The sequence below is a fragment of the Armigeres subalbatus genome, chromosome 3 (assembly GCF_024139115.2).
Source record: "Armigeres subalbatus isolate Guangzhou_Male chromosome 3, GZ_Asu_2, whole genome shotgun sequence".
NCBI lineage: Eukaryota > Metazoa > Arthropoda > Insecta > Diptera > Culicidae > Armigeres > Armigeres subalbatus.
In genome coordinates, this window is record NC_085141.1 from 282,947,179 (window position 1) to 282,961,364 (window position 14,186).

The 14,186-nt window shown below is 42.8% G+C and overlaps 1 protein-coding gene across 12 annotated transcripts in view; it reads right to left on the reverse strand.

Moving 5' to 3' along the window:
- Window positions 1–747: 747 nt before the first annotated feature.
- Window positions 748–14,186, reverse strand: part of LOC134224678 (adenylate cyclase type 2) — a 271,530-nt gene continuing 258,091 nt past the window's right edge. For all 12 annotated transcript variants that reach the window (XM_062704179.1, XM_062704174.1, XM_062704175.1 and 9 more), the window contains one exon: window positions 748–2,634. In XM_062704179.1, the coding sequence (XP_062560163.1) occupies window positions 2,503–2,634 (132 nt within the window). In that variant the 3' untranslated portion in view covers window positions 748–2,502. The remainder of the gene's footprint in view (window positions 2,635–14,186) is intronic.

Genomic DNA, 14,186 nt, shown 5'->3' on the forward strand with positions numbered 1-14,186 from the left:
AATTGATTTTGGAAAAAGCCGTCTGGCAAATGACTTTCTCGCGAATGTCATAAAAATACGTTTCCGAATTCGTGAAACAGCAGAATTACAGCAAAATTACACCGCGAGTTAAGTCAAGGATTCGGGAACACCATTCACGTTTTCCATAACGATCAAGAAAACGTGACTGCTGTTTCCAATACCATGATTTAAAATATCTCGTTAATTCACTACTTTATGAACGCTTTTTTGCGTGCGTAATCTGAAAAAGTGAGCGCACACCAAATTACAACATACAAGTTTTCATTTCTCTGGTAAAAAAATAATTATACGTCCCCTTTTCAGATTATGGTGGATGGTTTCGCTTTTGATTTGATTTTTTCGGATTTTTCTGCTCTACGTGTATAAAAATTGAACAATCAACCATCTATGTATAGTTCAAAGAGCATTCGGGGCAAAACCCCTGCTGTATGTTACAATGAATACTTACCCTTTAATCTTTCTCGTTTATTGCAACAGCCTTTCTCGATCCACGATGATTGCATGCATAGGAAGCTTTCTACACGATTAATACCATTTCGAGATAAATAAATCGAACCTACCAACAACCATTTGTGGTTGAAAAGGGTTGTGAATAAAAGAAGGAATCCCATATCTGCCATGGTGAAGGCATGTGGAAAGGTATGCTGCAAAGTGTACACGTGATCGAAATATTGTATATTCTGCTTCTTCTGTAGTGAGGGAGTTTCTTTCATGTGAAAAAATCGATTCTGTTTTCCACGTTTGAATTTCAATTGACATTTTTATTTTTTTCCTACACTAGCATCTTACATGCCGTGTTATTTGGTGACAATAATTTGATCGAAAAAATGGACAACCTAATTGAAAATTTCTTATTTAGTTATAAAACACTTACGAATCAATGTAGCTATCTCTGACTTTGTATGGATTTACTACTTCCTATCTTACTGGATTTGTCTTGTGGTTTGACATACTTTGGTTGAAGGATTTGTATGGTGCATTTTTGTTCTGACCATCGAAGGTTGCTGATTTTCACCTGCGGGGCATATATACTGAGAATTACGTCACGCTCTGAAATCTATCTACGTTATATGAAATGCTTGTTCTGGGGTAATGTATGCGGTGTGAATTATAATGAATGATGGTGTGGCAATAAAGTATTTGCCTGTGCCGGAGGGTGTGTAAAGTGGGTGTACAAAATTGGATTTCACTTCCGGTTGACTGATGAGGGCTAGGCCTAAGTTTTCATCCCACTATCAGTATGCGCGTGTGATACTCATTCTGTTTATGTTAGCTTATTTGTTACGTCTATTACTGACAGCCTCTAGATATTTAGTATGTTTTTTTCATGTAGACGATAGCTGTTTTGATTGGTTTATTATGATATCATGTATGCATATGTCTATCTGTTGTCATTAAAGGACATCATTATCATCCAGTGCTCTTACATGACGACACAGATAATGAAGCTTCAAGCTCATCATCTGTAGTTTAGAAAGTATTCAAAGATACACCACTTGTCTTTAAAGAAACATAGCAATAATTTTCTTATAGTGTATCATATTCCAGAAACTGTAGTTCAACAACAGCATGCAGGAAAGTGCATGATCTCTAAGAGTAGATCTATTAAAGTTTTCTCGTAAAAAAGTATACCAAAATTAGTGCAAATCAATCAGAATTAGAAATGCGGACAGATGATAAGAGTTCGTCTAATATTTGAAAAGTAAATTTCAACATGTTTTTTTAGTTCAACGGTGTATGTTTATAAGGAGCAGTAAAAAATTAGAATATGCCAAATCAAACATTCAGTAACAGAAGCCCACATTTGAATTTCCCATCCTTCCTACTATAAATAGTTTAAAAATAGTTTTATCATGTATTACATTTATCAATAATCAAATCATTTTCATAAAAAATATTTAAGAATGTGAGATCACATACATGTGTATACAAAAAAATCCATGTAATTGCTGTTTTGAACCATCTAAAACAGAATAAATAACCTTTTAGGTTTTAACAATGCGAATATTTCAAAATCTCATTATCGCTTGGGTTCTTTCTGTCTCTCCCCTTTTCTAGATTGTGATCATTCAGTAACCATTACCCCTTTTCAGATTCTTGTGCTTTTTTGACATGTATTTTGGTTCTGACATCTTTCTAATTGGTGTTGTTACATCAGCGATGGGTCATCCTGTTAAGAAAACTTTTATACCTCACCAAATGTATGTTTTCGTTCCTACAACTGTTTACATCCCATTAACACTCATAACTAGCTATGTGTCTAACTCACACACAACGCAACAACGCTTTAACCCCGTTTTGGGTAATTAAAACTAGATTTCTCACTCGCTCGTCTTCAGCCTGGCTGATATTGCACAACTTTCCACAAACACTGGGAGCAGTCTGACGTGGATGGTAATTATTTCCGTTGTCCCTTCCGGGTCGGTGATGATGATGATGCAGCTCTTTCACGTGCTGGCCCGCTGAGGTTGGACCTCCTCTTTATACCTTTTCGTCGAATGGTGTCTTCACGAAGTATGTCGTGAGGATGCCCTTACCTTTTACCGGAATGGGTCCACGACACTCACAGGAGTAGCCGGCTGCCATCAAAACTTTGGCTGTGTTTTCACTCACCTGGATTCAGAGTAATGGAAAACGGAAGATTTTAAAGTGATATAGGATTAGAACAACGGTAGGTTCGTTCGGATGGAAAGTTGAGAAAATAATTCAATGGATCAGATTTGCATCTAGGTAAGTGATACAAAAATATAGAAATAATTATTTTGTGGTTTTTGTATGTGCTTTCATTTTTACCTATTAGTCAGATGTTTGAGGTTAACGAATGTTTTGAAGTGCATATTAATCAGGTACATATTAATCAATATATAATTTTTTGCTTAATATAATTTTTTGAAGCATAGATCATTTAGATCTCTTTAGTTCCAAACAGTCTTAATTCTCCAACAGTCTTGGAAATTAAATTTAACGAATTTTGAATCGACAAATTTTTCAAATTTTGAGATGACGGGGAGTTTGGCCGACGACTGCTAGTCCGAAAGTTGTTTGGATGAATATACCATCTGGCCGGAAATCATTTGGCCGAACGGATTATACGGTCGTGAATGTCGTTCAGCCGAATAGGTCATTTGGCCAAAATGCTGCTTGGCTGGAATAGTCGTTTGGCAGGAAGAACCATTTGTCTGAACGGGTCATATGGTCGATAATGCCGATTGGCCGAACAAGTGATATTGCCAAAAAAGTCGTTTGGCCAAAACAATTGTTTGGCTGAAAAGTGCATTTGGCCGAACATGCCTTGGTCGTTTGACATGTTTAGCCAAAAATGTTAATTGGTCGAACCGGCCAAATGGCCGAAAAAGTAGTTTGGCCGAATGGGTATTTTGGTTGAAATGATCGTTTAGCAGAAAAGGCTATTTGACGGAGCGGGTAATACGGCCGTCATTTGCCCGGATAGGTTGTAGGGTCAAAAATGTCGTTTGGTCGTCCGGAAATGTATAAAATAATCAATGATAATTGAGAAGTGAGAAGTAACAAATGAGAAGTGAGAGATTAGTCTCGCTTCTCGCTCTTCATTGTTCACTGTTCGCTTCTCACTGTAAAAAGAAATGGCACGGCAAATGCTGGGTAAAGCGTACCATTGGTACTTCGCATACCTGAAGGAATAAAATAGACCCCATCTCGCGGTCCTTAGCCTCTTACCCAGCAACTCCTATCCCTACCTCCCCGCGGTGCTGGCCGGGATACGAGCAACCTTAGGGAAGATCGGGTAACCAACCCCGGTGGGAACTATGGTCGTATGCTGACAGTGAAGGGGGGGTTTGCTCCTCTCCGGAGGTGCAAATCTTATTGAGCGTCTGTTCTCCATGTCAGGATCGGCTCACTACAGCGTCTGTTATCCATGTTAGGGGCGGCTGACCATCGTCCGAGTGCCAGCGAGGGACTCTAAGTGAAACTGTGCACCATGGTCCGCCGGGAATAAGGAGGAATGGTCCTCCGGAAATTTAGGGGGTTTGGTGTCAGGCCCTGCAAGCCAGCCTTTAAAAAGCATAAGCAACGAACAATCAACAAGAGAGTACGGACCGGAACCATCGGCGAAGACCACTGCGACGAAAAGGGACTAGCGATTGGAAACTCGGTTCGTGGAACTGCAAATCTCTCAACTTCATCGGGAGCACACGCATACTCGCCGATGTGCTCAAGGACCGTGGATTCGGCATCGTAGCGCTGCAGGAGGTTTGTTGGAAGGGATCAATGGTGCGAATGTTTAGAGGTAATCATACCATCTACCAGAGCTGCGGCAACACACACGAGCTGGGAACAGCTTTCATAGTGATGGGCGATATGCAAAGGCGCGTGATCGGGTGGTGGCCGATCAATGAAAGAATGTGCAGGTTGAGGATCAAAGGCCGGTTCTTCAACTTCAGCATAATCAACGTCCATAGCCCACACTCCGGAAGCACTGATGATGATAAGGACGCATTCTACGCGCAGCTGGAACGTGAGTACGACAGCTGCCCAAGCCACGACGTCAAAATCATCATAGGAGATTTGAACGCTCAGGTTGGCCAAGAGGAGGAGTTTAGACCGACTATTGGAAAGTTCAGCGCTCACCGGCTGACGAACGAAAACGGCCTACGACTAATTGATTTCGCCGCCTCCAAGAATATGGCCATTCGCAGCACCTACTACCAACACAGCCTCCCGTATCGGTACACCTGGAGATCACCACTGCAGACAGAATCACAAATCGACCACGTTCTGATTGATGGACGGCACTTCTCCGACATTATCGACGTCAGGACATATCGTGGCGCTAACATCGACTCTGACCACTATCTGGTGATGGTTAAACTGCGCCCAAAACTATCCGTCATCAACAGACGATCGCCGCGGTACGACCTAGAGCGACTGAAGCAACCTGATGTCGCCACTGCATACGCGCAGCATCTCGAGGCAGCGTTGCCGGAAGAGGGTGAGCTCGATGGGGCCCCTCTTGAGGACTGCTGGAATACAGTCAAAGCAGCCATTAACGACGCAGCGGAGGACAACGTCGGGTATATGGGTCGAAGTCGACGGAACGATTGGTTCGACGAAGAGTGCAGACAGATTCTGGAGGAGAAGGACGCAGCGCGGGCGGTCGCGCTGCAGCAAGGTACCCGGCAGAACGTGGAACGTTATAGACGGAAGCGGAGACAGCAGTCCCGCCTTTTTCAGGAGAAGAAAGCCGCCTGGAAGAAGCGGAGTGCGAGGAGATGGAACAGCTGTGCCGTTCTCAAGAAACACGCAAGTTCTATCAGAAGCTCAACGCATCCCGCAAAGGCTTCGTGCCGCGAGCCGAAATGTGCCGGGATAAGGATGGGAGCATCTTGACGGACGAACGTGTGGTGATCGCAAGGTGGAAGCAGCACTACGAGGAACATCTGAATGGCGCGGAGAGTACAGGCAGTGAAAGTCAAGGCAACGGAGGAGATGACTACGTCAGTTCAGCGGGCGATGGAAGCCAACCAGCCCCCACCTTGAGGGAAGTTAAGGATGTCATTCAACAGCTAAAAACCAATAAAGAAGCTGGTAAGGATGGTATCGGAGCTAAGCTCATCAAGATGGGCCCGAAAAGCTGGCCACTTGCCTGCACAAACTGATAGTCAGAATCTGGGAAACCGAACAGCTACCGGAGGAGTGGAAGGAAGGGGTTATATGCCCCATCTACAAGAAAGGCGACAAATTGGAGTGTGAGAACTTTCGAGCGATCACCATCCTTAATGCCGCCTACAAAGTGATATCCCAGATCATCTTCCGTCATCTGTCACCATTAGTGAACGAGTTTGTGGGAAGTTATCAAGCCGGCTTCGTTGACGGCCGCTCGACAACGTACCAGATCTTTACTGTACGGCAAATCCTTCAAAAATGCCGTGAATACCAGGTCCCAACGCACCATCTGTTCGTTGATTTCAAGGCGGCATACGACAGTATAGACCGCGTAGAGCTATGGAAAATTATGGACGAGAACAGCTTCCCTGGGAAGCTTACCAGACTGATCAAAGCAACGGTGGGTGGTGTGCAAAACTGTGTGAAGATTTCGAGCGAACACTCCTTCGAACGAACGAATCGCGCCGGGGACTAAGACAAGGTGATGGACTTTCGTGCCTGTTGTTCAACATTGTGCTAGAAGGTGTCATGCGGAGAGCCGGGTGTAACAGCCGGGGTACGATTTTCAACAGATCCAGTCAATTTATTTGCTTCGCGGATGACATGGACATTGTCGGCCGAACATTTGCAAAGGTAGCAGAACTGTACACCCGCCTGAAACGTGAAGCAACAAAAGTTGGACTGGTGGTGAATGCGTCAAAGACAAAGTACATGCTTGTGGGCGGAACCGAGCGCGACAGGGCCCGCCTGGGAAGCAATGTTACGATAGACGGGGATACTTTCGAGGTGGTCGAGGAATTCGTCTACCTCGGATCCTTGCTAACGGCTGACAACAACGTTAGTCGTGAAATACGAAGGCGCATCATCTGTGGAAGTCGGGCCTACTACGGGCTCCAGAAGAAATTGCGGTCGAAAAAGATTCGCCACCGCACCAAATGTGTCATGTACAAGACGCTTGTAAGACCGGTTGTCCTCTACGGACATGAAACATGGACAATGCTCGAGGAGGACTTGCAAGCACTCGGAGTATTCGAGAGACGGGTGCTTAGGACCATCTTTGGCGGTGTGCAAGAAGACGGTGTGTGGCGGCGAAGAATAAACCATGAGCTCGCCCAGCTCTACGGCGAACCCAGTATCCAGAAGGTAGCTAAAGCCGGAAGGGTACGATGGGCAGGACATGTTGCAAGAATGCCGGACAGCAACCCTGCAAAGATGGTGTTCGCTTCCGATCCGGCAGGTACGAGACGGCGTGGAGCGCAGCGAGCGAGATGGGCAGATCAGGTGCAAAACGACTTGGCGAGCGTGGGGCGTATCCGAGGATGGAGAGATGCGGCCTCGAACCGTGTATTGTGGCGTCAAATTGTTGATTCAGTGTTATCTGTTTAGATGTTAACTAAATAAATGAAATGAATGTAAAAAGAAATGACCAGTGAGCAATGAGAAATGAAAATAATGACTGAGAAGTGAGAAGTAGAGAGGTTAGGAATTAAAAGTGAGAAATGGGATGTGAGAAGTGAGAGGTCTTTTCAGCCATCACTTCTTACATCTCATTTTTCTCTTCTCACTTAAAATTTTTCAGAATTTCCTTGGGAAATTTTTCGGAGTTTCCTTGGGAAACGCTTCAAAATGTCTTAGGGAAAACTTTTTGGAATTTCTTAGAAAAAACACTTAGGAATTTGCTCTGGAAAGACTTCGGATTTCCTCTGGAAACGCTACCATAATCCTTGAGGAAGTTTGCCGAAATCTCCTCGGGATATGCTTCTGAATTCCCTGTGTTTATTCTTCGATTTTTTCTCGGGGAATATTCCGAAAATTGCTCGGAAAATCGTTTCCGAATACCTCGAGGAACTCTTCCGAATTTCCTCAGGAAACTAATCCAAAATATATTCGGGAAACTCTTTAGAATTTACTTGGGAAAATGTTCGGAATTTCCTTGGAAAACTCTTTAAAATTTCCTCGGGAAAATCTTCGCAATTTTTTTGGGACTATTTCGTTATTTCTTTGGAAAATTCTTCTAAATTTCATCGTGAATGTCTTCGGAATTTATTTGGAAAACACTTCATCTGGTAGAGGTGAGCGCCGATCCGATATTCGGCGGCGTTTGCCAGACTTTTGGCCGACAACGGCGGCGTTTTAAAGATTTTTTTTTTTTGCTTTTTCGGGATATTTTCAAAACATTAACGGAAGAATCTTTCGAATTTCGTCTGAAAAATCTGATGAACTGCTCCAGGATTTTTTTTAAGTTTTCCCAAAATATTCATTTGAAAATTATTTTCGGATTTCCCACGAGACCTACTTTCAGGTTTTAATTTTTTTTGGAATTACCAACAGAAGCTCTTTGGAACTCCCAAAGAAAATTGTTTGGAGTTTGGTAGGAAATGCATCGAAATTTACATTAGAAATTCTTCAGAATTTAAACGACAAATTGTTTCAAATTTCTACCGGAAAATGATCCGAAATTACTGTTGAGTTTGTGTGGGTATTTTTCGAAATTTACACAGAAAATTCTTCATAATTGTAGAATAGTGCGGCTGGTAGAATTGGTGTTTTACCGCTGGCTTGCTCAGTCTAGAATTATTATGACGGCTGGTTTGGGATGTCCAATGTTAAAACAGAAAATTCTTCGAGAGAGGAGGAGTTTTCAAGGAAAATACTTTGGAATTTTCACGAGGAATTATCCGGATTACTTTGGATTTCTACGAGTAATCCTTTGTACAGTAGACATTCAATAACTGGAAGTCATTTAGTTGCACTTTTTAACTGCAATTCGATAGATACAACCGTTTAGCAGTTATGACGTCGAATGACAGCTATTTAACGTCTAGAATACGTTGCAGTTATCGAACGACATTTGCTAACTGAAACGTAAACATGTTGCAGTTATCTAACGACTAGTGTATTGTCCATGAGAAAATTCATGGGGAATTCCATTGGTTGAAAGCAAAATTCGGCCGAACTGATAATTTGGCCGAAAAAGTCGTTTTCTCTAACAGGTCGTTTGACCGAAATAGTCGTTTGGCCGAATAGGTCATCAGTCCGAAATTGCCGTTTGTCAGATTGGGCCATTCGGCCGAAAAGGTCGTTTGGAAAACGTCTCATACGGCCAAATGTTAATTCTTCTTCTTATTGGCATTACATCCCCACACTGGGACAGAGCCGCCTCGCAGCTTAGTGTCCATTAAGCACTTCCACAGTTATTAACTGCGAGGTTTCTAAGCCAGGTTACCATTTTTGCATTCGTATATCATGAGGCTAACACGATTATATTTTTATGCCCAGGGAAGTCGAGACAATTTCCAATCCGAAAATGTCCTAGACCGGCACCGGAAATCGAACCCAGCCACCCTCAGCATGGTCTTTGCTTTGTAGCCGCGCGGCTTACCGCACGGCTAAGGAGGGCCCCAAATGTTAATTACGGCCAAATGTTAATTACTGAACGGATAATATGGTCAAAAATGTGCACCTGTTCGATCAAACGATATCTTTTTGTCAAACGACCATTTAACGAAATTTCGTAACCTCTTTACTTTTTAAGTCGATACTGGCCTTTAAGCCAAAAGTCATTTAACCAAATCCAAGTCGAATTGAACGTATGTCCGTAACTGTTATCAGGTTAAACATGGTTTATTCGAAAATGTAGTTTGGCCTAAAGCAACATATAGGGACATTCTGCTGAACTGGTGATAAGGCCGAAAAAAATCATTAGACCGACCACATCATTTAACCGAAAATGCCGTTTGCTAGGAAAGGTAATTTGGCCCAAAAATGTTTTTTTTTTGCAAACAACCATTTCGGCCAAGCGCATTTTTTGTCAAATAGCCTATTCGGCAAAATTATCAATTCAGCCGAACGACACTTTTCGATTGTTTTGCAGAAAAGACAGTTTTTGGGCCAAATGGCTCTTTCTACCAAATGACCATTTTGCTAAACGAGTGGCTATTTTTGACCATATTATCCGTTAAGTAATTGACATTTAGCCGTATGCCAAATGACATTTTCGGCCAAACGGCATTTCCTGCCTAGTGACTTCTTCGGCCAAACGATCGTTTCGGCCAGATGACCTTTTTGAGCAAACGGCTTTTTCGGCCAAATTACCAGTTGAATTTTTCAAGAATTTCTTAAGGACAATACAAAGAATTCCGAGCAATTTTTCGTTCAAAACCAAAGATTTTGTCGTTGAAATCTACATTTTGAACAATCTTCCGCGGAAACTTTGAAGAATTTTGCGTGGAAATTCCGGAGAATTTCTCGTGAAACTTCCAGAGATTTTCTGTTTTATTGTCGGCTATGCCAAACTAGTCGTCTCAATTAATCTAGATTGAGAAAGTCAATGTTAAAGCATCCCTTCTACCAGTCACAAGCTCTTATAATTAGGAAGAATTTTCTGTGTAAATTTTGAAGAATACTCAACAGAAACTTAACTGGAACTTTCCGCAGATATTCCGAATATTTTCCTGTAGAAATTCGGAACAACTTCAATTGAAAATTCTGAAGAGATTCTCATGTAAAATCCGAAGAATTTTCCGTGGAAATTTCAAACAATTTTCCTAAAATCCTAAAAGCTCCTCTTGGTAATTCGAAACAGCTCTCGAAACTTCAAAATAGTTCCCGTAGAGTATCTGAAAATAAGTTCCAAATGAATATTCTGGAAAAACTTTTCAAAAAAACCTGGGGAAGTTGATCAGATTTTTCCTACAAAATTCAAAATATTCTTCCGTTAATGTCTAGAAAATATTCAAAATTTCCAATGTAGCCGAACAAAATTTTCGGTTGACTGTCCATTTAGGCACTTTCTGCCAAACGACCATTCCGGCCAAAGGGCATATTCGGTAAACCGTTTTTTTTCTCAGCCAAATGACATTTTCGGCCGAATAACTTCAGGCTAGATAATCTACCAAATGGTCTATTCGGTCAAACGACATATTCGACCAGATAACAAATAAGCCTCGTGGTCTCCGGCCAAATGGCTTTCTGATAAACGACCTTTTTCCGTTCAAAAATTCAATTTCAACGATAAACTATTTGGATTTCAACGGGGTGTCCTTTGCAATTTCCACACGAGTTTTTTCTTAGTTATTACGGAGAGTTTTTTGAAATTTTAACAAGAAATTGTATGGAATTTTCAAGTGATTCATTGGTATCTTCACGAAAAATTCTCTGGAGTTTTAACGTGATGTTAACCACTGAACCTTCGAAGTGCTTCGAAATTTCCTCTGGAAGTTCTGCGGACTTCTTCAGATTTTAATCGGCGTGAAAAATTATAGATCAGCGGTGTGGCAAATTTTAAACAGCGGTGCGCCGATGTAAAAATGTCGGCGGCGTGGCGCGGCGGCCCAAACCTCTACTCTAGAGAATCTTCAGATTTTTTTGGGAAGCTCTTCGAAATTTCTTTGACAAACGGAATGTTTCTGGTAAACTTATTGGAATTTCCTCGCCAAATGCTTCGAAATTTCCTCAGGATTTTTTTTTTCAATTTCCTCAGGAGTTCTTCGGAATTTGAACCGGCATGAAAAATCATAGATCAGCGGCGTGCAGATACAAAATGTCGGCGGTGGTGTAACCTTTAGTTACAATCAAACGACTTTTTCGACCAAATGACCTATTCGGCCAAACGACATTTTCAGATCTCATCGGTTGATCAGCATTTACCTATTCGGTCATACGACTTTTGCAGCCAAATGGACTAGTACGGCTGTGTGTCTCTTTCCGCTATATCTCGCTTTCGATCAAATTGGTTTTCGGGCTAATAACCGTTTCGGCCAAATCTACAATTCAGCCAAAATTAATTCGGTTAGATGACTTTCAGCCTAACGTGCTACTCTGCCAAATAACTTTCGGCTGAATGAGTTTTAGCCAAACACGGAATGCGAATGTTGGAATTTTTTTCCTCAGCAGATCTATGTACCATTTGAAGCTTCCTTGAGAGATAAAATCGGGCCCCTTTTTGCGATTCGGGAGTACGTGATTGTTATGAAGAAAACTTATTTTTACGATTTTGTAGAATGTAAAAAGTCTTCTTATTAACCTTTCCGTTCCTGACGTCTGTTTCTAAGGGCTTTCAAAAAATAAAACTGCTGTATAAACCAGATTTCTTGACCGATTCCTTCGAAACAAGTTGTATTCATTCCGGGTGGATCCCATCCCAATTTTTGATTCATACTGGATTTGACTCAGTCCTCCCAAATTTTATGCCGTCGACTAGCACCAATTGCAAGGGAGTTCGTGGGTCAGTACCAAGCGGGTTTTATAGGCGAACGCTCCATCACGGACCAGGTGTTCGCCATTCGCCAAGTACTGCATAAATGCCGCGAATACAACGTGCCCATACATCATCTATTCACCTACTTCAAAGCCGCATATGATACAAGCGATCGAGACCAGCTATGGCAGCTAATGCACGAACACGGATTTCCGGATAAACTGACACGGTAGCAATTAATTGCATATTATTCGGCAACTCGGCCGTACGAAAACCATTTTTTTGTTAAATATCTTGGCTGTGCATATGCACAGCATATGTTTCGAAATGGACAAATTGATATGAAATTTGCGAAAAAGAATCCACGTGTCTTGGAGGGACTCGAACCCTCAACCTCCTACTCTCTAGATAGGCGTGATAACCCCTACACAACAAGACCACTTAAAGGTCACGTTTGCGGAAAAGCCATCAGAATCCGAGTACCAACCTCCACCGCGGTTAGCTCTCTTTTTTGCAAATTGAATATCTTTCGGATGCTTGATTTGCCCAATCTCCACATTTGCTTTACTGTTGTATATCCACAGCCAAGCGAGTGCACATTGTTTATTAAACGAGAGGATCGCACTCCATGCCCCCCAGCAACGGACTGGGCGGGACGGTATAGAATGCGAATTCAATCGCACTCTGCTGTGCCAAGCAAAAAAGAGAGCTAACCGCGGTGGAGGTTGGTACTCGGATTCTGATGGCTTTTCCGCAAACGTGACCTTTAAGTGGTCTTGTTGTGTAGGGGTTATCACGCCTATCTAGAGAGTAGGAGGTTGAGGGTTCGAGTCCCTCCAAGACACGTGGATTCTTTTTCGCAAATTTCATATCAATTTGTCCATTTCGAAACATATGCTGTGCATATGCACAGCCAAGATATTTAACAAAAAAATGGTTTTCGTACGGCCGAGATGCCGAATAATATGCAATTAATTGTAATCAAGTGTCGGTCTTTCACCGTCATTAGTCGTCTGAGTACACGCGACCGTTTACGTAAAGGCAATCAAACTCATCAAATGCTTTAGCCAAGCAAGCCTTTGGCACAGCAGAGTGCGATTGAATTCGCATTCTATACCGTCCCGCCCAGTCCGTTGCTGGGGGGCATGGAGTGCGATCCTCTCGTTTAATAAACAATGTGCACTCGCTTGGCTGTGGATATACAACAGTAAAGCAAATGTGGAGATTGGGCAAATCAAGCATCCGAAAGATATTCAATTTGCAAAAAGAGAGCTAACCGCGGTGGAGGTTGGTACTCGGATTCTGATGGCTTTTCCGCAAACGTGACCTTTAAGTGGTCTTGTTGTGTAGGGGTTATCACGCCTATCTAGAGAGTAGGAGGTTGAGGGTTCGAGTCCCTCCAAGACACGTGGATTCTTTTTCGCAAATTTCATATCAATTTGTCCATTTCGAAACATATGCTGTGCATATGCACAGCCAAGATATTTGACAAGGTTGATCAAAGCGACGATGGATCGGGTGATGTGCGTTGTTTCTAGTTTCAGGGGCATTCTCGAGTCTCTTCAAAACGCGCAGAGGACTACGGCAAGGTGATGGTCTTTCGTGTCTGATATTCAACATCGCTTTGGAAGGGGTAATACGAAGAGCAAGGTTTAACACGAGTGGTACAATTTTCAATAAGTCCGTCCAGCTATTTGGCTTCGCCGACGACATAGATATTATGGCACGTAACTTTCAGAAGATGGAGGAAGCCTACATCCTGAAGAAGCCTACACTGAAGAGGGAAGCCAAGCGGATCGGACTAGTAATTAACACGTCGAAGACAAAGTGCATGATAGGAAGAGGTTCAAGAGATGACAATGTGAACCACCCACCGCGAGTTTGCATCGGTGGTGACGAAATCGAGGTGGTAGAAGAATTTGTGTACTTGGGCTCACTGGTGACTGCCGAAAATGATACCAGCAGAGAAATTCGGAGACGCATAGTGGCTGGAAATCGTACGTACTTTGGACTCCGCAAGACCCTCCGATCGAATAGAGTTCGCCGCCGTACCAAACTGACAATCTACAAAACGCTCATTAGACCGGTAATCCTCTACGGACACGAGACCTGGACTATGCTCGTGGAGGACCAACGCGCACTGGGAGTTTTCGAAAGGAAAGTGCTGCGTACCATCTATGGTGGGGTGCAGATGGCGGACGGTATGTGGAGGAGGCGAATGAACCACGAGTTGCATCAGCTGTTGGGAGAACCATCCATCGTTCATACCGCGAAAATCGGACGACTGCGGTGGGCCGGGCACGTAGCCAGAATGTCGGACAGT